At 27.8% G+C, this 24,444-nt stretch overlaps 2 protein-coding genes across 2 annotated transcripts in view; one reads left to right on the forward strand and one right to left on the reverse strand.

Moving 5' to 3' along the window:
* Window positions 1-469: 469 nt before the first annotated feature.
* LOC119678362 (protein IWS1 homolog A-like) lies at window positions 470-2,241 on the reverse strand. The gene is made up of 5 exons (XM_038090152.1): window positions 2,201-2,241; window positions 1,835-2,048; window positions 1,410-1,758; window positions 925-1,347; window positions 470-698 (listed from the first exon to the last, which is right to left on the reverse strand). Exons 1-5 carry the CDS (start codon window positions 2,214-2,216, stop codon window positions 591-593), a joined length of 1,110 nt encoding a protein of 369 aa, XP_037946080.1. The 5' UTR covers window positions 2,217-2,241; the 3' UTR covers window positions 470-590.
* A 1,396-nt stretch (window positions 2,242-3,637) lies between these two features.
* LOC119676190 (filamin-A-like) overlaps window positions 3,638-24,444 on the forward strand; it is a 50,505-nt gene continuing 29,698 nt past the window's right edge. Inside the window, exons 1-2 of the mRNA XM_038087423.1 lie at window positions 3,638-4,063; window positions 9,114-9,453. Of these exons, the coding sequence (XP_037943351.1) occupies window positions 3,947-4,063; window positions 9,114-9,453 (457 nt within the window). The 5' untranslated portion in view covers window positions 3,638-3,946. The remainder of the gene's footprint in view (window positions 4,064-9,113; window positions 9,454-24,444) is intronic.

Consider the following 24,444-nt stretch of genomic DNA (forward strand, 5'->3'; position numbering starts at 1 on the left):
TTGTTATTTCATTAATTTAATTTAATAATAGGAAATTAAATCTTAAATTTACTGCACTTAAAATCTGAGACTTTATTTCATATCCCTTTTTCATTGCGAGCTTTTCTATTGTCTGCATTTGATTTAATACTGCATTTTATGTTACGACAAAGTACAACAAATTGTATTAGAAATTCTTTTTTTTAACTTAAAAGTCAAATTAATTTTTAATATCTTTTTTGTGAGAGTCTCGGTCCTAATATCTCTCCCCTAAGAGAGATGGAGAGAAAGTCCCCTAATATCTACCAAAAACATAAAGTGGATATTTATCTGATAGGTATGTTACAACCTATTCAGCATATCTAAAGTTGTAAAGATTGATTTCATTATATAACTACAGTATACAATAGGTAATTATAAAATTTTAAACATTGCATATAAATATTAAAAATGCAAATCCAATTTTTTAATGCTTAACTGTGTACAAATTATTAATAAAGTTACAGAGATATGCAATATAAATATGGGTTCAGAAAAATGTAGATATTTGGTAAATGAGTATATAGTTCATGATGCTGCAAATATATTAATTGTTATTGATGTTGTGAGTTTTAAAAGAAATTTTTGGAACCACATTTGGTACTTTTAATCATCACCTTCTTATGATTGAGAAAATTTTTCACGACTCTGTCATAAGCTTCTTCGCATTTAGACTTTTCCTGAAAAAAAAAACAGGAAACAATTTACTCAGTCTTGATTTCTCTTTAGTATATTGTCTAATTCCATATCAAACCACCAAATGTGAGAATTATTACTTTTGGAGTCATAAAATAATTAAAACGACTAGACGTTGTTCACAGAACATTCATTTAAAAAGAAATGGATGCTTTTCTACCCATTCAATAGTTTGATAAAGAAGTGAAAGTAAATTAGCAGATAACTTACATAGCTTGAAACTATATCCACTTTATTTTTTGGCCGGTTTACGAAAAGCTTATTGCACGGCAGAGGAATCCTAGTGCGCAACTTTTTGTAATCAGGTTTTTCACTGTCACCATCATTGCTTTCCAATTTAAACAAATTGTCAAAGCTAGGTTTAGCTACTCCACCTCCTGATGACTGTTTAGCATTATTAACAACAGCGACCTTAGGAACTGGTTTAGCATACGACAAATCCCTTGCCATGCGCTCTTCAGTCGATAAAGCCCTATAATCTATTTCAATGTTATACAACTGCCTTGCCCATTTGTCTAAAAGCTTCCTACACATCCTTTTGTTCTCCAAAGTTTCATCAGGATGCTTACTTAAGAAAGTAACTGCCTTGCCCACACACGAAGCTCTCAAGTCATCTTTATCAACTGATGGAATCTGAAATGTGTTCAAAAAGTATAGTCTAAATAAAATGATTTTATAAGCGAAGACCAACATGCCTTAAGTAGCGCGTTGAGCACAGTTTCCCGTATCGGGTAATAAGGTAAGTTATGTTCAGATATAGGAGTTATCCAAGCTGTGAGCGCACCCAAAATATTGTAGTCTAACATTATTTCTTGGAATGGGCGCGAGAAGATGGCATTAATTTCCTTGAGCATTGCAACTTTCTTAACAGCCGGTTGCTTGTTATTGTATAGATCCACATCTTCCTGAGCAGCGTCAAACATTCTACCGACTAAGTTGGCACATTGCTCATTTGTCAACTCAAAACTTTTTAACTTATTTTTCAAAGCAATACGATGTGCAGCCTTTCTTTGAAGCATTGCATCAAAATCATTTGTTCTGGTGCTATATTCGTTATGAGAGAAATTATGCACATATATATGGCTGGACTAATTTTAATATTAAAAATTTTGAAACTTACACGGTTAGCTTACGGATTACTTTCTCACCCACATTTTTTTTCGAATGTTTTTTTTTAACCTCAGGAACAACCTGCTTCGAAGTACTGGGTTGAGTTCCTTCTTCCGGCATGGGGTTTTCAGAATCCAAACATGCCGGTTCAAAACCATCATCACTTTCAAACTGGAATCCGAAAGTCTCATCAACTTCCAATCCATTGGAATTGTTTATGTATACTTCAGTATTTGTGTTAGATAGGTAAAGTATTAAGAAATAAAAATATACTCATATATATATACGAAAAATTTATGAGAATAGATGCGTGAGGCTTAGATGCGTGAGCGCATATAAAATATATACAATAACGCAAAGAAAGAAAACACCTTACCCTTTGGGGTTTCCATTTAGATTTTAAATTATGATTTTTCTATTTCAATTTGAGTATATCAATAAAATTTATAAAGAACAAAAATTTTCACCAGCTCTTCAAAGCAAGTTTATTAAATTGAAAAAAAATTGTGAACTTTGTTAAGTTAGTTACTGTCGGAAAGATGTATTATGAAAAACGGAACTGTCAGATTTTACTCACACACATTAACTCCAGGCATGCTTGATTAATTTATTACTTTTATTTACTTAATTTTTCATTTAATTTATATACTTTTTCTTTATGTGCTCAAAACTTCAGCTTTTGGAACTTTGTCACTGTCACGGCCTCATAACCATACATATAATATCATAATATTGTTTTTATTTAAGAAAAGGGTGAATTATGAAATCAACCGATAAATTTGTATTTCAGAACCTTAAAGACACATATTTTGTTTTCTTAGAAATATGTCATAAATACAATGTACCATTTACAAGGTACATAAAAGTCAACGTTAATCGTACAACCGATTTTTAACTCTGTTGATGAGAAAATTAAACATACTTACATATCTTTATATTTAGCTACTTCTTTTAATTAATTTAAGACTTCAACAAATCTTCAACAAACATTTATTACATATCTGAGTCCGAGAAAATATAACATCAATAATGTATTATTACTTTACTATTCTGTAACGGTAAGTTGGTAAGTTACAGATCTTAGACAATTATTTTAGTCTCTTAGGTTAGGTTAGTTTAGGTTAGATTAAGTAAGTTTAGGTTAGGTTAAATTAGGTTAAGTTAGTCTGACGTAGGTTAAGTTAAGTTAGGTTAGGTTATACCAGCAAGTCTAGGAATTCACTATAGATCAAGGATTAAAAAATCTTGCACCTTTGGCAAGGCTTAAGACGCTGTTTAGTGAAAGGTCCTGAAGTTGGCAAAGAACCTCAAAAAAGAAGCTGTTAGTGTATTCAATCGACGTAATGCATGCGCTACACAATAACAAAACAGACTTGAGGCATATTTATCGTCCTCTCCAAAACTGCGATAGGAATGATTTAATGTCTAGTCTGTTATATCATATTTATTTTAATCGAATTTACATGTAATGTAAATATAAATGAATATTTTAATATTAATATTTTCTTACAAATATTAATATTTTCTTACAAAAATTAATATTAAATCAATAAAACTTTTTATTTTAATATTCGAATTTATGTAAATATTGTAAACGTAATCATCTTGCCGTCTGATTTCTTTCTTATCTTGGATTAAAAATCATCTCCTAAATCCACACCATTTCCCATTGAGAATAAATCAATAAAAAGTATATTTTATTTATTTCTTTATCATCAACTAACAAATAAAAAATTTTAATCTAAAGTTAAAAATAAAAATATTATTAATCTGTTTCTCAAAATAGAACCAGAAAAAATTTTTAAATTTTGTACAAAATAACAATGAAACGAGTTTTTAAAGCCTACCTTTAAGCTTTAATGAACCGAATTAAAACTGTGCGCCAACAAAAAGCGTCCAAGAAATATTTACAAACAAAATATGTAATATCAAAAACTAAAACCAAAAACAACACTAACCGATCTAAACAAAAGAGTAAACAAAAACCAAAGGAAAAATCGCAAAAACTTATTCTCCAAAGATCCGACAAACGCGTCATAGTGGTGAAGAGAAATAAGCAAACGCCACGCAAAACAAAATAAACAAACCGCAAAAAGAGAAACATAACACAACTCTGCTCAAAATGTTTGGCGAACGCAATGTATTTGCTGCCGGCAGCAACAGTGGCGCCGCGAACAATAGCAACAAGCTACACTGTGGTGAACAGCGAAATGCCGGTGATGATGACAAAACAGCAATGGTAAGTAAATTTTTTTTTTAATAGGAAAATAACACTGCGTTAGCACTCTTTTGTAGAGTTTGATTTCAACTTGCTTCGTGCGCGGTTGTGTTAACGGAATTTTTTTCGTATAAATAATTGCCCGCAAATAAATTCATAAAGTGTGAATTAAAATATATTAATTAAAAAGAAGAACACAAATGACAAAATATAACATTTTTAGTTTCGTTTAACTAAATGATATAATATTTTAAATAAACATTTTTATAGAATTCTTTTGCTGGAAGGAATAAGAATTCAATTGACGGTGGACAGCAACAACAACAACAACAGCAACAACGTGAGCAAACCGATTTCAATTTATCACAGCAACAACAACAACTTCAGCAATTACAACAGTTACAATTAAACGCAAATACAAAACAAAACAAAAATATAAGTCCTGTCATTTCGCCAACTCCAACTCCAAATTCAAACCCAAATCCAACTCTCAAACAATTAAATCCAAATTATCAAAATCAACAACAAAACGGACAAACCTCAACTGCAACACTTTTTTTAAATACCACAAACGCAACTGCATACCAAAATCCCAATAATTTAAATAATTACAATAACACAAATTTTAATGAAAATTTAAGTAAACCATATTTACAAACAAATTATCCAGCACAACCAGTCTACAACAACAACAATAACAATCACAACAACAACAACAGCAACAAAGAATATTATCAACAGGTGTGTTAGCAATTTAAAGAAAAACAAAACTCAATTGGGGAAAAATCTTATACATATATATAATTGTTAAGTGAAAAATTCTTATAAACTGCACTGCCCCCACTCGCTTTTTTGATTTCTAATTCTTTTGTTTTATTTTTTTTTTTTTTTGTGAATTAATTTTACCTGTATTATTTGTGCTACTGCCTGCCTAATTTGTTTTAAATTAACATTTTGCAACTAATGAAAAATGTTAATGAACTTGGCACGACGTCGTTGATGGCCGCTTGTCAGACCAAAAAGAAACACTGCACAAAAAACAAAACGACAACAACAGCAACAACAACAAACACTAGTTAATAGTGCAAGCAAATTTTTAATTTTGTGTTATTGTGATTTTGTTCTACACAATGTAAATGCAAAATACTAAATTGAACAAGTTTTGTTGTTGCAATGTCATTGCTTTTTGTTTATTTGTTTCGTTTTTTTCTGTACTTTTTGGCTTGAGTGGGAAATAAAAGCCGAAAGAACAAGAGAACTAAACAAAAAATAAAGAAGATCAACGTCGTCATGCTTTCGTCGTCGCTGTGGCACGCAGCTTTAATATCGTCGTGTGGCAATCGCTTAAGAACAATTTTTTTCTTGGAGTGTCTGAGATTGTGTGCGTGTGTGTGTGTTGTTTTAACCGTTCGGAGCGTTGAATGCTTGCGTGAAAGGAATCCGGTGCATATACAAAAAAAAGAAGCTAAGCAAGCAGCAATTACTACTGCAAGCGCTTTGCAATTTAGTCGTCTATGTGCTGCGAGCTGCTGTCATAAATTTCTAAGCTTGTTTCGCTTTTCTATGCTGCTCGAAAGACTGCTCTCGAGACTGCTTTTGCAACAAATTCCCGCACTTAATACCGGTATACATAAACGTGTATTGTGTTGACTATCAATTTCCAAAAGTGCAGATTCTTCACTGCAGTGTAGAATAAACGCCAGAGGCGGCGGCGGCATCGGCATCGGCAATTTTGTGGTATTTAATACCCGTGAATGAGAACAAATCATATAACGAAATAAATCATAATGTGCAGTCGAATGGTTCAGTAACAGTTCATTTGTGTTAAATGCTCAATCAGGAATGATTAACCAGTAGTGCAACGGCAGATGCGAGCTTCTTTTGTATGATTCCCAAGTATACGGTTTTTAAACAGATTATCTGAGCTATAATATATATGTTAAATGCTAAAATTACACTTATTAAAGAATCGATTCTGATGAATGATTTATTTAGTATGAAATGTACAAAAGATAAGGTATTCCATTCACACTCTGTTATAAGCCACCTTGGAGTTTGCAATTGCAAGACAACTTTTTCCTTAAAATTTTAATAAAATTTTACTGTAATTAATTTGTATCTGATTTAAAAAAGAACTTCCTTATATCAGATGTTGAGATTGTATGATCTAGTGCTATCATTGAATTCAATATTTTATCCATGTCTAGAAATTTTACTTCGTGAGTTCATACCCCATTTATAACGGATTTACTCATTTTCTTTTTAATTTTCTTTAATTCATAAATAATATTATTTATTTTCTTATAATCATTAAACAATGATTATAAAATGTTCAAAATAGCATAAATAATAATGCCAAAAGTGGTCCAATAAGGAACTAGTACTTTAAATCATTATCTAAATTATCAAACTAGATTTAACTACTTAATTAAAGAGCCCCAAAGATCTACATTAATGTTCTATAAGAACGTTCTAAACATAAATGAACTAATGTATTACTTTAAATGAACTAGTTTGAATAAGTTAATTAATGATTTACATAAGCCCACTTGATAATGAATAAATAAAGAAATTAAAGAAATCACAGAAAATTTTATAAAACCTCCAATCACACAGAATTATCTTAATGAATTGATATACATTTATAAATGAACTATTTATTTGAAATTCGATTTATAAATAATTTAAAGTAATCAAGGAATATATTATCAAATCCATAATCGAAAAGATTAACGTAAATAAATTAATTTGTCACACTTCAATTAACTAATTAATAGAATTGAACTTTGTAAATGAACGATTAAGGCAAATCCATTTAATTACAATGAAATCCCAGTATTAAAGAAATCCAAAAAAATCACAATCATTAAGAAATAATGTGATGATCTATTGATCTACCATAAACTATTTCCTTAAAAATTTACATAAGACCATTTGAGTGTGAAGAAGTCCATCCTTGTGTTTCAGAAGTCATAGAAAATTTTATTAAACTCTTATTACAAATGTTATTCTGACCTTAGTAAAATCGATCCGAAACAAATTTTACTCTTAAACAATCTTGAGATTAAAGTTAGTATTTTTTGTGTTATTATCCTCAAGAAATTTATTTTTTTCTACACTAAATTAGATAAAGATCCTCACAGATTACTGTTGTGAAATATAGAATAACAATAATAGGAGCAATGACGACAAATATAAAAGAATGCCAGATTCAAAATAGCTGCCACGAAATTGCAGATAATGAAATAATGGTGCGACAGAAGTTCATATATTTTAACTTTCTTCTATTAAACTTGGTTGTGGTTACAATGTAAAATTTTTATATACCAAATTTCTGAGATTTCTTAAAAAATGGGGGAATTATGTAAAAAGAAATTAAAACATATGAACTTCTTTAACAGAAATTCCTTCTTTTTCTGCTACCTGAAGATATAATCATTTTAATTATGTTGAGGCTAGTTGAGTCAGTACACACTTGAGCACTTTTACTCTCTATTAACTGCGAGATTCCTTTATAAACCCTCACTACGTCTTAACTGGATTATTGTTTATATTTTCATCAGGCTATTTGATCTCAGATCTGCATATCTCTCCGAAGAGCTTGTAACCGTTCTGAGATTTGATAACGCGGTGTTGTCAGTTTTCGTAAATAATTCCATGGCTCTATTCTTTATATATATTTTGATAGGATCAATCTGGAGATGTATATTATATCTAATAGAAATATATATAAATATATATATATAAATATATATAAATATATATATATAAATATATATATAGATATATATATATAGATATATATATAAATATATATATAAATATATATATAAATATATATATAAATATATATATAAATATATATATAAATATATATTTTACAAATATATATACATAATGTATTTATAAATATATATATATATATCATAACGCATAAATTTTTTTTGTTCGTACAGTAAACATAAAAACAATATTTTGTTTTACAATACTAAGTATAAAATACTAAATTAAAATACTAAATATTACTAATTATTAAAAAGTCCTAATTATTCCCACTTTTAGATTTAATTTGAAGTTTTATCTCACCCAATTCAAATCTCTTACATCACTTACAAAAAACTATCCTTGTTGTTGTTGTTGTTTAACACGTCTTCAACATCCCTTGGTGTTCAGAAAATTTAATAAGTAAATAATACGAGTAAATAAAAAATAGAATACAACTATTCTATTCAAACACAAGTAATTGAAAATTTTGAAATTAAGATTACCATAATAATAATTCAGAATACTAAACAACTTAATAAAAAGTAGGGATGAAGTATAGTAATAGGAAAAGAAAAAAGGTACAAGAAAAAAAAGGGAAGCAAAAGTCATAGTACAGCAAGAAAATAAGTGGGAGAAATATAGAATATACAGATTGGTAATGTGAAAGGGATTTAGTGTAGTAAAGTTTAGAAATATATGTAGTTTACACAGCTCGAAGTACAAATTTATAGCAGTTATGCTCAGTAATATACATGATATAATGGAGTTATTTTCGATTCTAACATAAATTTATTTTAAAAAAAATGTTTCAAATAAACTGTCCCAAAGAGTCTAGAATTATGAGTCACTAATTAATTTGAAACCAACAACAGTTGCCAATTTTTCTGAATAGGCAACTTACAATCGATAACAGTATTTACTTCTTAGTTATGGCTATTAAAAATTTATTATTGTGTATTTTACGTCTCAGTTCCATTAAAAAAAAAGTTACATATATTTTAAATACATTTTTTTTAGTTTGAATACCAATAATTTCATGTACCATAAAATTCAAATAATAAAATGTCATAACATCTAACCCCCTTAAATATTATATGAGTTAAACCCTGTCTCTATTACTTTTTCCCATGAATTCGTGTGTATGTCTCTTCCGTGTGATTTTCTGTGAAGCTACATTTTATTTAATGTGTTGCTTAAACTGATTTACCATTGCATGTTAAAATTCATGATTTGTAAAAACTAAAGAAAAAAAATTTAGAAAGATAATTATTTATAATAAATATTTTATTAAATTTAATTAATATAGCCGAGTGATTACTATCAGCAACAAGAACCGTACGACGAAAACTTTGACGAAGACATGGAAGCAGAACGAGATCTTGCTGAAGATGCACAATGGAAAAAAATTCAACAAAATACTTTCACACGCTGGGCTAATGAACATCTAAAAACAATCGATCGTTCCATAAATAATTTGGAAACTGATCTTTCCGATGGTCTGCGCCTGATTGCGTTAATTGAAGTCTTATCGCAAAAACGTATGCCGAAGCATAATAAACGCCCATCATTCCGTAGTCAGAAATTAGAAAATGTATCTGTCGCACTTAAATTTCTAGAGGATGAGGCCATCAAAATAGTCAATATTGGTAAGTGAAGATATATATATTTATTATTCACCTTTTGTTCAAGAAAAATTCAAAATTTATGCCAAAGTTTATTTTTCTAGTTGCAGATGTTTCTTCTAATCCTATTTGGGATTATATACAGTGTTGTGCATAACAAAAGCAACCAAAATTTGCCCATCAAATAAATAAGTTTTTTGTCTACTTTTTACTTTTCATTCAAAAACTTAAATACACAGTTTTATTTGTTATTGTATTAGCTATTAAAAAAAAAAAACAAAATCTACAATTCTTCATAACGGGTTAAATAATTCACAAAAATAATGAAATATTGCGAAATGCGGCTGTGCAGAACAATAGCAACTTTATTTATTATATTAAATTTTTGTATTATTTTTCTAAATTTTGTATAAAGTCCTTTGCTTTTTATTACTTGGGCACTTCTACGGGTCAAAGGTGATATTAAATTGTTAATAAAACTATTTGGAATTTTACACCATTCATCTTTCATGACCTCAAACATTTGGAAACTTTTCGACCCCCAAAGCGACGTTTGAGAATACCAAAATGTTCTCAATTGAATTAAAATCAGGTGTTTGGGCTGGCTTATCTAAAATTGGAATTCCATTTTTCAAAATCCATTCTCTTATCAGCTTTATGGTGTGTTTTGGGTCGTTATCGTACTGATATACCCGTCGGAGTGACATTTCTCATCCGCCATGGGGTACCATATGGCTTTCTAAAATTTTTTTGTACACATGTTGGGCTATTATTTGATGAATTTCATGAAAAGATCTTAGTCTAAATCCTGAAAAGAACGCTCAAATTATTACTGACCCACGCCCATGCTTCACAGTCGCTTGGCAGTTACGCGAATACAAACGTTTTTCTTTTTCGCGACGTACTGTGCATATCCCATCAGAATTAAAGATGTTAAATTTTGATTTATTGCTGAAAAAAATTATTTTCCATTTAGTAAGAGTCTAATTTAAGTGATTCCACGCGAAATTTGATCTAAATGAAGTATATTAATATTAATTAAAAAGCAAAACAAAAATCTACCTCTTTTGCTAATGCTTTTTAGTCAACATTGGTTTTTTGACTGATCTGTAACTTTTGAAACCGGCTTCGAGAGTAAGCCTGCGTACAGTACTAGAGTCAACACCTTGTTTAAGCTCGGCTACGACCTTTTTCAACTACACGAATCATTGTTTTTTTGTAATTCTTATGATGTTTCGATCAATTCTACAAGTAATCTTAAGAGAGGCTTCACCCAAATAAACAGTTTTAACGGTTTTTTTCAAATTATATTTTTTTATAAGCTGCGAAACAATAAACTAATTAATTTTAAATATTTTGGCTATTTCATTTGAGCACTGCCATTTAAATATTTTTCAATTCTTGCTTCTTTAAACTTCAAAGTATCCTTGTCACGAGCCATAATAAAAACGTACTTTCATTACATGATTTAATATTGAACTATTCTGTGTTTATGTTCTAATTTGCTTAAAAATATAAATCACAGCATAAAAATGCAAAAAATTAAAAAAATATCTTGCTAGAATGCACTTTGGTCATAGATCTATCATTGATCTTGTCTCAGTTGCTATTGTTTTGCACAGCCGCATTTCGCAATATCTCATTATTTTTGTGAATTATTTAACCCGTTATGAAGAATTGTAGATTTTGTTGTTTTTTTATAATAGCTAATACAATAACAAATAAAACTGTGTATTTAAGTTTTTGAATGAAAAGTAAAAAGTAGACAAAAAACTTATTTATTTGATGGGCAAATTTTGGTTGCTTTTGTTATGCACAACACTGTATGTATATAAGTTTTGAAAAGTTCGAAACGAGCATTTTTTTAAATATTTAATAATATCAATTTATTAATTTATTTGATTTATTTAATTTAAATAAATTAATATAGACTAAATTCTAAAAATAAAAAAGCACTACATTTTTAAAGTCCCTTTTAATCAAAATCAAGATTTCAAGATTCCCGAACATTCCCAGGCGTATTAAAATGTTTTTTTTTAATTTTTGTTTTTGTTGTATTTTATTCTCTTTTGTTCGAATTCTTTTCCAATCTTATTATTACATAATAACCATAAAAAATTTATTTAATTCAGCACCCGCCTTTATCAAAAATTTTGTGGGGCTTCCAGTTGCTCAATGCTGCCAGCTTAAGGTCGGGCATTCTGCGTTATTGCGGCGATTTTGAGCTTGCGTCGGAGCGTTTTTTCTGGCTGCTGTGCTGCTACGAACGTTAAAAAACGTTATTTTAAAAAAGCGCAACAATAACAAATGATGTCATTTTTGGGTGCCAACTCAATTCGAACTTCGTTTTTAATTTTACTTTCGTTTGCTTTGAGTTTCTGTTTAATTTTATTAATTTTTAACTGGCGTTTCTGTCTTCAACTGCATATTTGTGTGGAATTCTCGAAAAATATTTCGAATGCATAAATTTTGTCTCGTAATTTTAAAATATAATTTCTTTGTCATTTGTCATTTTATATTTATATACGTGATTAAGTTTTTCATAACAATATTTTATATTCTATAAAAATATATTATAAAAATTGTATATTAGCTACTTAGAAATGCAGGTGGATTGTCAAATTAGTCATTCGATTGACAATACAATCAATATTTTATACATTTTTTATCTCCGTTTAAATTCACAATAAAAAGTTATGATGATTCAAGTACTTCCTCTTACTATGACTATTCAATAGTGACGTCATACCATGTCATAGACAACGAATTGATGTTAGAAAGCAATAAAATAATATTTAATAATCAATTCATGTAAGTTATAAAATAGCAATAAGTCAGTGGGGCGTACCTACTTTGAAGGTTATTTTTAACTTAAATTTATTAAAATTATTTTTTGGTCACAGATTTTTTTTCATACAATAAGAAATATTTTTATTTTAAATTTTTATATTTTTTGTCACTTTATTCCTATTTTAATATTGAAAATATTTTCACAAATTTTTTCTTATTCCTCAGTAATATGCAGTGCAGGCAATATTTTTTGTTTTTATTTTAATTGTCGGTGCTGTTAGCTGACACTTTGACTTTAGTTTCTACTGCTTTAATTGTTTATTCAAAAATTGAATGTTATACAATCATATAAATTACAATATGTTACAAAGTTTTTGAAGTTCTATCTGTCTCTAGCAGTATGTACCAAGTCTCCAATCATTCTTAATCCAGTCCAGTTTCGGATATTTCTCAACTACGACATTTATTTTCTTCCCATAACGCGTTTGCCTTCGATTCTGCCTTCCACAGTAAGTTACAGTAATACATATTTTGGACCTCGGATGATATGACCAAAATACTTTGGTTTACCTGAATGTTTATATATAGAGTGCTTTCGTAGAAATTTAATTATAGAATTATAGAAATTTAAAGCTAATCTTAATCTTATTTAATCGGGTGATTTGGCTTGTCCAAAAACTTTTTAAAATACCTATAATTTTTTGACGAATTTTTTAATGTGTCACTGTATTGTTGTGTTTAGAGGATATCTAAAGTATCGGTATATTTGTAAGGCGGTGAGGAAATCGGAGCCTAGATAAAGTATATGCAAATATTCTCGATCAGCACGACAAAAGAAATCAATTTTTCAATAACCGTGTGCATGTCAATCGTTTTGTATGGCAGTATGTATATCAATAATGAAATAACACTTCACATAATATATTTTTTTAAAAGCAAAAATATATAGTCGAAATATAAAATGTGTATATAAATGTCCAAAGTCATTATCTATACCAGTATTTCTTTGAGTGTAAAGAAAATTAGTTATCTATACTAGTGTTTCGTACTTTGGACTAGAAAAATCTCGATCTTTTATGCAGGGACTAGTATGTTATGTTCTTTAAAAAATAGTATTGTAAAAGACGAAAAAAAAATGTTTTACAGGTCTGTGGTGCTATGCCAAGTACTGACGGTATATCATATAGCACCCATTTTAAATAACAGCCGAAAATGCTTTATATTTGTGAATATAATTGCATTAGAATTGCCACAAATTGGCAGCACTCCAAGGACACGCATTCGAGAATCATTGGTCTATATTATATAGGACATATTCTACATAACAGCCGACAGTGAAACTATTATTTTTTCCAAATAAAATTATAAAAAATAATTTTTTTACTATAAAACTATAACCATAAAAAGTCTTAAAGCCTTAACATATAAACAACTTACATTTTTTCGAAAGTTTATTTTGATCAATTAAAAAGTAAAATTAAATAAATAAAATAGAAAAGTACATTGGAAAAATAGTATAAAAAGAATATATCAAAAAAGACTTACCGGATTATTAAAAAGCATGGGTTAATATTGTTAAGTCGATACAGGTTTCTCGTGATATATAACAATATATACATAATTTGTATGATGTGTATATGAATATATTTAAATACTGATTTCTTTATATATTATTTTTATTTATATACTCGTAATATTTGATATTTCTGAGCATGAAATTTAAAAGACACATATTTTAAGTTCATCATTAAAGAGAACTCAAAAGGAAACCGCACTATTAAATCGGCCAAATTTCGATACACATACATATAAATAAAAAATTTCTATAATAATTTGTGATTAATTTGATAACTTTTTATATTTAATGGATTATATTAATAATAAAACAAATTATAAATGCACAACCACTTCTAGACCCTTTAACCCGACGCATATAGTAAGAGTAACTCACGCATTTTCGCCGAAAAAACACTTTAACAAAAGACATGCAAATTATGACTAAGTTGTAAAATTTGTTATTAATTATCATTGAAACCGAAATATAATCAAAACAGTTGCCGCTATAACGGCTTTATGAGATAAATACTTTGTCAAAGCTTGTTTTGCATATGAACCAGGGCAGAGAACAAATTCAATTTTGTTGCAATGTCTCTATTATTTTAGGATCATGCTCAATGCATTAATGTCTCATTCAATACGGTTTTTTTGCACAACAATTATTTTAAATAATTTCTCTAACTAACTAAAATAAATCTCTAACTAAAATAAACATAACAATTCTTAAAAAGTAAAAATAACAAAACAATATCACTTCATTTGATATATTTATGCACATACCTATAAATACTTGCGATCACTTAAGACACTTTCATCATTACGGGTACTTATATGATCAATTCTATTTGATTATTATTTATAATTATTATACTAAACTTCATTAAACCCCATAATCCATTTTTTGATAATATACATACATATGTATATTAAAATCTATTTTTGATCTTATTCATAAAGTTCATATCTGCATGGTAAGAAAGTAACTTTCTTTATATTGTGCAGTACTATGTATCTGAAATAGATAATCAATAATTATCAAATAAACTGAATTTAACAGAGGTAGTCGTAGGTTGAAATAAATCCCCAAATGGCATAATAGCAAAAAATTGTTTATGAAACATTTCTTAATAATGATAATAAATACATACATATGTATAAATATACTCTTTTGTACATTTCGGGGGATCTCCAGCCTCTTTCTTATTATGCCCGCGCCTGTTCATCATATAAGAATTTCTAAAAAAAAAAATTTTTATGCCATCTGGACATTACATTATATATTAACACAAACATCTTCAGTCGTGACAATTTAAAGTTCTTAAAATCATCGTGAAAATTATTTGGTACATTTAAGCAAAAAATTTACATAGAGTTCTCCTTATCGATGGATTATATATGAAATACGAAATATATATCGTATTTATGAGAATCCAAAAATTATATCTACTATAAGCAAAAGGTGTGATTAAGGCGTTTCTTCGCTAAAATGAGTGAAGGTAATGAAGTATGTCCAATTTATTTCAATTATAAATCATATACCAAACCTACGTTATATTTTAATCAAACTTTTTAAAGTGCATGCTTGTTGAATTGAGTCTTTAAATAAAAATATAAAAGCATTTTTATAACAAAATAAAAATATAAAAAACATAATAAATAAAAATGTTATACCAGCGCTATTAGTAAATAGAGTAACTAAACTACACTTATTCCAACTTATTATATTTTACGTGGGCTTGGCTAAAAGTTGTGAAAATATATTAAAATATTAAAATATAAATAAAACAGAAAATTAATGGAACTTAATTTTAAAAATTAATTTTACATGAATATATTATAAAATTTAAATTAGTTTCAGTTTAACGTATATAAGTTATATAAAGTACTCTTCGTTTTTTGTTTACTTTTATATATTTATATAATATATAAAAGTAATAATAAAATTCAAAGAATATATAAAGAATATATATATAAGAATATAAACAATAATAAAAAATTCAAAGAAACGACGGTAAAATTTACACAGAAATTTATATATAATATATATAATATATATATATATATATATATATATAATATATATATATATATATTTCTGTTGTATATATATTTATATTTTATATATATATTATATATATATTTCTGTGTAAATTTTACCGTCGTTTCTTTGAATTTTTCTTTTAAACTCCACCTTATAGCAATTTTTGTATAAAAATATTTATTTTAGATAAATATGACAAATTAAGATAAAACTAATCATTTTTAGAAATATTGCAAAAATATGAAAATATTATGCATTAACGTTAAAGCGAATTATTTTTACCTAAATTCAATAAAGAGATATGAAAAAAAATTTAATAAATTCACTCATTTCTAAATTTAAAATTTTCGCAATAGATAAGATTTGCTTATCTGGAAAAATAGCGCATATTTGTTAATAACAAAATCAGCAAACAGCTGATTATAATTATATTTAAATAGTAACATTTTTATTATGCTATTGTTTTAAATCAAATATAAATTTACATTGTTACTAAGAACCTTTGTGTAAATCTTTTTATATCAATAAATATTAATTTATTTTTATAACTTAATATAATTTACTTACATATATCTTAAATTATTATATTGTTTGTAAATATTAATCACAAGTAACGTTAAAAATTATGTCAACAGTTCAGTAAATATTTACGCAGATACAAGATACACATGTACAGTACATACACAGATACTCATACATTATAGTATGTATATGTGTATCTGTGTACTTGAAAATTTTGACAATTATCTTGTTTGTTATTTAAACGAAGTTAAAAAAAATAATAAATTTTTATTTCATTTTGCTTTTGTGTGGTATTTAGTAAAGCACATAAATTTACGAGTATATGAAGATGTTTGTTAATTTGTTAACACATTCGAAAAGTGCTACCAATTAATTTTAAATTTCTTTATCATTTATATTTGTATGAGAAGTATGTACTCATATTGTAAGTGAAAGATATGTGAACAAATGGTTAGAGAACGTCAACCCTTCTCATATTTATTCTGCTAATTTATCTTATCAGGTTTGATGTATTAAAGTATTTATAAGACAACCTGAGTTCAAAGTACTTAGTAAACCATGAAATGATTTAGTATCTTTCCTTTTTCTCTATAAATTGTGAATCGATTATTTAACGTTAACGATTTTGTATTTAATAAAAATAATGGAAAAATTAATTTATGAAACTTAAATTATTATCGCAATATGTTAGTATTCACTTAAAAAAATAGTATTAGCATGACTAATATACAGTGAAAGCACTTCCAGTAGACACATCTATTGAATGAACACCCCTACTCGTCTTGGGTAAAAATATTGTCTAAAAACGAATAAATGTTGACTGATAATAAGTATCCGCTCAACAAAGTTTTCTCAATATATATCATATATTAATTATTATATTTATTAATATCAAAGCATTTCTCCTTCAGGTTTTCAATTCTTAATGACTTAAACCACATTTTTAATCTACCAATTTTAACATTTTTATAAATATATTTACTTATTAATATTTTTTTTATTTTATTTATTTTATGAAATCATTTTTCCATACCACAAAGGTGTAGGATATTCACAACTTCTCTGTAGGTTTCTTATATAAAATATTTCCTAAGGCTAGGCAGTATTCTGCTGTGGGCCGGCATGGCAACATACATGTAAACCACTTTAAACAATGTGAAAAAATAAAAGAAAACGAAGATATTTTTGGTTAATGCCTATTCAGTTTGTATCTACTTTTCCACGCAATGAGCTAGAAAATGTGAACCACTTTTGTGGTATGAGGAAGCCACACATATATGTGCCGCTTAAACCATTAAAAACGACTTTAAATAGACAATTTTCTTTTCCACTTCATGTGTGGTTACAAAGAAAAGTGTTGCTCGGTTATGTTTAGAAACATTTAAACATAAATTTATGGTGCCCATAACTAAATTTGTATGAAAAAATTTGAGACATTTGTTAAACGCTTCAGTCTCTAGAGTTCATTTAATGCCAAACTAGTTGTAAAAAAAAAAAACAAGATTCATATAAGTTTTATTATTATTAATATTTTTTTTTTAGAAATTTTATAAAAAATTTCTTAACTTCTATGCAGTGTTAGCCAGAGTACTGAAGAACTTCCCCAACTTTGGTTGAGTGTGCTATTACTTAGAGCAATTTAAACTTGGATTGCTATTTTGTTATTTCTAAATCAAACATTTGCCATGATCCAAACTTCTTAGTTAACTTAGATGCTTTGTTAATTTTACAGCTTATTTGACTTTCTGCTAATTCTGGTATTGTGGAATAAATTTAAAATATTGGAGAATGAGTAAAGACAGAGGAATTGTGTTGTGGTAGGAATTTATGGCAAGAAGCTCTTCTTACCGGAATATTGCCACTCGTAATGTGTATTTCTGCAACATGTTTTGCGTTTACTGTTTGATTGTTGTCTCGACAAGCTCATAATGGAACTACTTTTATATTTTGTTCTTCATTGGGTGTTATTAGCATCTTTTTTAGAATCACCTCCTGATCCGGTTTATTTGCCATTAAATTATCGCCAAACATTAATGAATTCAATAGTCTATTACTGTTTTTCAAAGAATTTATCTGCGGAGCATTTCTATGTTTACTTAACTGTTTTTTTAATAATACTGTGAATTTATTTTTCTTATTTTAACATTAATTTTAATTATCCAGCAATTTGAAAATCAAAACTGTTCATTCGGAGAGTTTAAAATGTCATTTAATGGACATGTTAATTTTAAAACCACTATTTATATGTAGTAGTTGCATTTAACAGTCCTCGTCAAAGAGACATTAAAACTAAATTTTATGCCACTTTTTTTTATTCATTGACTACTCCGCTTAATATTATTCCATTTAACTAGTTTTCATTCATAAAACTTTTAAACATCAATTGAGTTTATTAATACGTCTTTAACAATTTTAAAAAAGTTGCAAATATTTTAAAAAATATTTTTCTGCAGAAATTTTCAAGCCTATTAGGATTTCCTTGTTAAATTTTTTTTATATTTTTAATGTCTTTATACAATTGTTAATTAAGAAGAATTCGACACACCCTCCAGTGGAAGAACCTACCCACTTAATTAATTAGCTATGAATAAATGTCATCAAAACGTCTTTTTAGCCATGAAAACATTCATGAAGATTATTCGACCCTAATGAATCATGATTAAAAATGATATTTACGGGTATATATGGAGAACTGGTTATATCCAGCTTATTCAAATATATGTAGTATGTGCGCTTTTTATATTATTAGTTTAATTTTTAGTTTTTCTTAAAACACTCACTTAGTTTTGAAAACAATATATAAAACTAGGCAGTACCGTGGCTTAAGCTTATTTTACCATATGTGTAAACAAAAAATAAGTTCAGCATTAATTGTTTGCATGAATAGAGTGAAAAAGTTTGATTATGCATTGCTTATTCACACTTCAAATCACTTAAAATTCTTAACAATTGGATAATTTTTGTCACACTAATCTATTAAGACGTTATATTCTACTGACATTACGTTTAGTATTATCTGTATTTTATTCAATTATTCTATTTTATTCTTTGAAGATTTAATTATATTATTTTCTTAATTACACAAAAATAAGACTAATTATTAATAAATTCAATTAGATCTTTTACATAAATAATTTGAATAAATAAATAATTATAAATACTATTAATAAAAATAAATAAATGGTTGCATTAATTGCAAATACAACCGTGACGTCATTATTTGTTTATCTATAACATCAAAAATATAATTCAAGCATTCGTAGAATTTTCAACGAATCACAACAAAATGTGGGTTAAAATAATTAACAAAAAGAAAAAAAGACATTAAAAATATTTGTGAAGATGAATAATTTCATAGATATTGTACTTCTCTGCTTTGAGTCACGCTTACTTAACTTCGGTTTTGATATTCGTGTCGATGATGTGTTCCCATAAAAATTACACAAACATATGTTTTATTCACAGAAAATAAACATATTTAACTTAAGCTCTAAAATTGTTATTGGAGTTTTAACATTGACCACGAACTTCCGCATGAATGCCTCAGATAAGCAAAACTTTGCTTGATTTTGTACTGCAGTATTTCAAATACATACTAGCAAATTCTATTTATTTTTTTAAATTAAAAATAATTTAGTTCACATATAATTTTATTAAAATTTTCGTATTTTTTTCTACCCCTTCTAGCGGAAGTTTAAATTTTAATGAAAATATTTTTAAACATAAAATGCTATATAAACCAAAAATGTATAGATGAACTCATAATTAAAATTTATGCTAAGTCAATATACAATATAAGATTGAAGGACTTCGTTAGGTTTGTTCTTTTTTAACAAAAATATCAACAAAAGTATTTAAAATGCATTGAAATGATCAAATCTTCAAAGTAAAATGTATTACCCGACGTGATTTGACTACAGAAATCTAAGGCTTGGAATCCAGCTAACTAGACAACACACAGTTTTAAATTGAAGTACAGGAGGTTGTAGTTTGGTGAAGACAGATTTAAAGAAGAAGCTATAAACAACATGAGAACAATTCTAGATATTAAAATTTAAATTTCCACTGTATCCAATAAGGAAACGTAAGAATTGAGATTCGTGATAGTAACTAAAAAGTTATCATCCATATAGATATCAGCCATTATAGATTCCTCCATATATAGAGAAAAAGAGAATGAGAATGAATATATACTTGTAGGTCGTGTATATAAGGCTCTCGTGTCGAGTCTATGTTACTTGTAGCATGTTTTAAGCTAAGATATACGCAATTGTAAAGCCTACCATACTAATACAAGTTAATATAATTCGATCCTTGATCTCCTTCATTGTAGACAACCAGCCAGAATTGAAGGCAATTAAATACAGAAGTCAAATCGATTATTATAATGAAATATCGTATTTCACTACTCATTATTAAGCCTCAGAACGTTTACTCTTAGACATGTAAACTTTGAAGAACTTCTTTTTAAGAAAATTATATATAGGTATTTGTACCTTTTTACTATTTTCACAAATGATTAAATAAGATGAACAAAAAACTCTATCGGCTACCTTAATTAGCATAATAATTTAATTTTTACTCTTATATGCGAACTGTTTACGTATAGCTGCGCACTGATCACCTGCCCTCGCTGATCTACTACTCTCTATGATGCACAAATCTCCCTAGTTCCTGACCATCCATTTGGACGACATTGCCCACTTCATCTCTGTAATCCCATTGTATGATTATTTACTCTGAAATAATTCATTTAACCAAGTTGCTCTAATTTCATTTGCAATTACCCATCCTTAAAACCCGTACGCAACTTTTCGTTATGGCTTAGATACATTTACTTCATAAGTGTTATGCCTTTTAATTACCTACTTCACTTCTTTTCTTGTATTATTAAATGAGATTCCCAGCATAGTCCTTCACGGTTCCTTTCTTGGAATCTGCTAGAAATACATTCTTGAGAGGTAGTGTTAGTGGGTTCAAGTTTCACGTTGTGGGTTTTGACATTTCAGTGACGTGTGGCTTATAGGTAGACTAATCACAAAGACTGTGATTACTCCTTATGGGCTACTGTAAACAAGAGAAGAATAAGGGATCTATTGGATTTCAGTAAAACGGCAGTTCGTGTGCTTACAGAAATTTTAATGGGGCATTTTAACAAGCAAGCTGTCCAAAACTATAAAGGAAGCAACTTCATTGTCTAAATTGTTTCTAACAGGCCTGCCAAAGATCTTGAAATTAAATTTATCAGATCCTTCTAGGAACTGGGAACTTAAGGACATTACAATGGCTAATGGATATTTTTGGTTGTAAATTTAATACTTGTGTAAACACACGGCATCTTAACTTTTACTTGTATAGTTAAATATTATTGAAGTATTAAAAATTATATCTATATAAATTATGTGTCATGTTCGTATCTATAGATTTTATTATAGTTTATTATTATTTATTTTCTTACCTTATATTGTGATTTTATTCATTTAGTATTTAAAAATAATGAAATTAAAAATAATTGGTATAAAAAAAAACTTTTTAAAACCTTATAAAACCACAACGAATATCGTTTAAACCACATGTTAGTACTAAGTCGTCAATAATTACTTATCAGCAATGAACTAATGCACAAACAAGAAGTTTTTCACTTTGTGACCATAACTAAATATAACTTTATGTAATTATACAGATGAGTTGTTAGATATTTTTATAAAACCTGACAAACCATAGTTTCTTATTGGACTCACTCATTTCATATACATATATTGCAATTTTTTAATTTTCTATTGTATTTATAACCAATATTTTGTATCCAATATTATAACATATTTCCCAATCCAATGTTAATATATTTCTTAGATACTATAGTCAGTTAAAATCAAAGCTGAAATCATTCGTAATTAATCATTATAAATTTTTAGTACATATCTTATGGATTATTTCCGCCGATAGTTTTTGCAGAATATGTTAAATTGAAAAAGATAACACATTTTGTCGTCCATTAATCCTGATTACTATAGGAATATGTTTGTAAAAATTTTATAGACTACTGGAGTTTTTTTTTTGAAATTATACAGAGGACAGCAGACTATCCTCAAATTCTAGAAGATTTGAGAACAATCATCCATCAAGTTAAAGGCGAACTATTACCAGCTATGTGACGACAAGTTATCGGAAATTACCAAAAAAAAAAGGATCTAGTACTATAGATGTTTTGTGGAAGACGTTTGAATAGTTGAATAGTTTTGTATTTTACATTACATAGCAAGGACTAAACTATAAACTTGATCGAAAAAAACTCGATCGGAGACTAAATCACAAGTGTTTCTTGTTGGTGTTGTTGTAACCCGCTGGGGCCTCCTTCTTCATTTGGGAGGTGTTGAACGGCACTTGGTTGTTGCCGGCGACGAGTGGATCCGGGACATTGACCCGACCGTTCTTGGAACCACAAGTATTTCTTATTTACTTTTGCTTTTGGAACTATCAAAGAGATAAGCCTGTATTTTCAAACAGTTAAAAATATATAATATATTCACTAATAATAAATAATTTATATTTATTATACTCTTGGAGTAAGAATAGAATATAAATGGAGATTAAAAATTCATGTGATATATGTTTAAAGTTCTTTATCTAATAATTATCTTAAGTTGTGGCAATTATTTTTTGTTAAAAATAAGTACATATAATTTGCTAAATTCTTTGAATTTGGCATTCTTCTTCTTCGTTAGTTGTACAAAAAAAACACATTGAGTAAACAAAATTCTTTAGTGAACGCATTGGATTTAGTTTTATGTTGTCCCTGCAAACTTCAGATAAAATAAATTTTGACAAGAAATATTATGCAAGCAACGTACGCAGTGACATTCAAAGCCTCAAAAACTCTTTGTAAAATAAAATACTGGCATATAAATTAATAAAATATAGTCAAAGATAAACTTTTATCACACATTTCAATTATAAATTTTTTATAAATTAAATAAACGTGTCAATGTCAAAATTTAAATGAGAAAAGCTTGAAATACGTTAAACTTAGTCATCATTTTGACTTAAATAGTTAAATGATAAGCAACTCAAGAACGGACGCTCTACAGTTCGCATTTGAAAAATGTAAAAATGATTTCTAGAAATTTTTGAAGTACTTCGATTTATTCAAATTTGAAATATTTAATAAAAAAACAAAAAAATGAGTAATACCCACAGCACTATTAATAGTTGATTGCTTAAATTTATTAACACTTTTTATATCAATTTACATTTAAATTAATTTCGGATTTTATACTCAGAAACTCTTAGCAGTGCTTAAGGAACTCATACGAGTTTTTATGAGTTTGGGGAAATGTTAATTGAGGATTTCTTCATATTTTATTTATAAAATTTAATTTTTATTGAAATTTATTATGTCAATGAAGAAATTTACTTAAATGTAAGAATAAGTAAATAGAATGTAAATAGAAAGTAACAGGTTTCATTATGAGTTCTTAGACGAGAGGAGCGGTACGGCTAAAAATAATATCAATTTAATTATAGATTATATAGGATTATTCAAATTGTGCTGCCAAAAGTAAAAGTAAACTCAAGACCTTTGTGGTTGAGATTTCGATCAAATTTTGATTTCAATATACTTTTTGAATTTGGCCATTAACTTTGAAATACAACATCATTCAAATATCTCCTACCAGACATCTTCTAGTAGTTAATACTGTTGATTTAATTTTTGATAAGATGTGGACACATAACTGGCATAAGCGCGTTCAGAACTTGTCGAATGTTCATTTTCAAAGCATCTAAAGTTTGACCATTATCCACATGAAAACTGTAATCCAGCAGAAAAATAAAACCCTTTAGTGACAAATTGTATAATCTTGTTGACCAATTCACTAAAACGTGAAATCACACGTCTGGATACGTATCTCGGTTAATAAAGCCAGAACATTGCGTGCTCTGTGGTTTCTGATACAAATTAATGTTTTTTACATTCATGACTTCTATTTTTGTGTAACTCCCTCTCTCCCTTAGAGAGGGAGTTAGTGAAAAGTGTAATAATTAGTTTTCATATATGAACATTTTTCTCAAAGCCAGTAAAGACACCGAATTGCTTAAGATACACT

Source organism: Teleopsis dalmanni, chromosome 2 (assembly GCF_002237135.1).
Source record: "Teleopsis dalmanni isolate 2A chromosome 2, ASM223713v2, whole genome shotgun sequence".
Lineage (NCBI taxonomy): Eukaryota > Metazoa > Arthropoda > Insecta > Diptera > Diopsidae > Teleopsis > Teleopsis dalmanni.

What these genes read in the sequence shown, in the direction of transcription:
- LOC119678362 (XM_038090152.1), bottom strand. An exon ending in GTAATCCGTAAGCTAACCGT is followed by an intron (nt 1,759 to 1,834) that starts GTAAGTTTCAAA and finishes TAACGAATATAG; the next exon opens with CACCAGAACAAATGATTTTG. An exon ending in TGCTCAACGCGCTACTTAAG is followed by an intron (nt 1,348 to 1,409) that starts GCATGTTGGTCT and finishes AACACATTTCAG; the next exon opens with ATTCCATCAGTTGATAAAGA.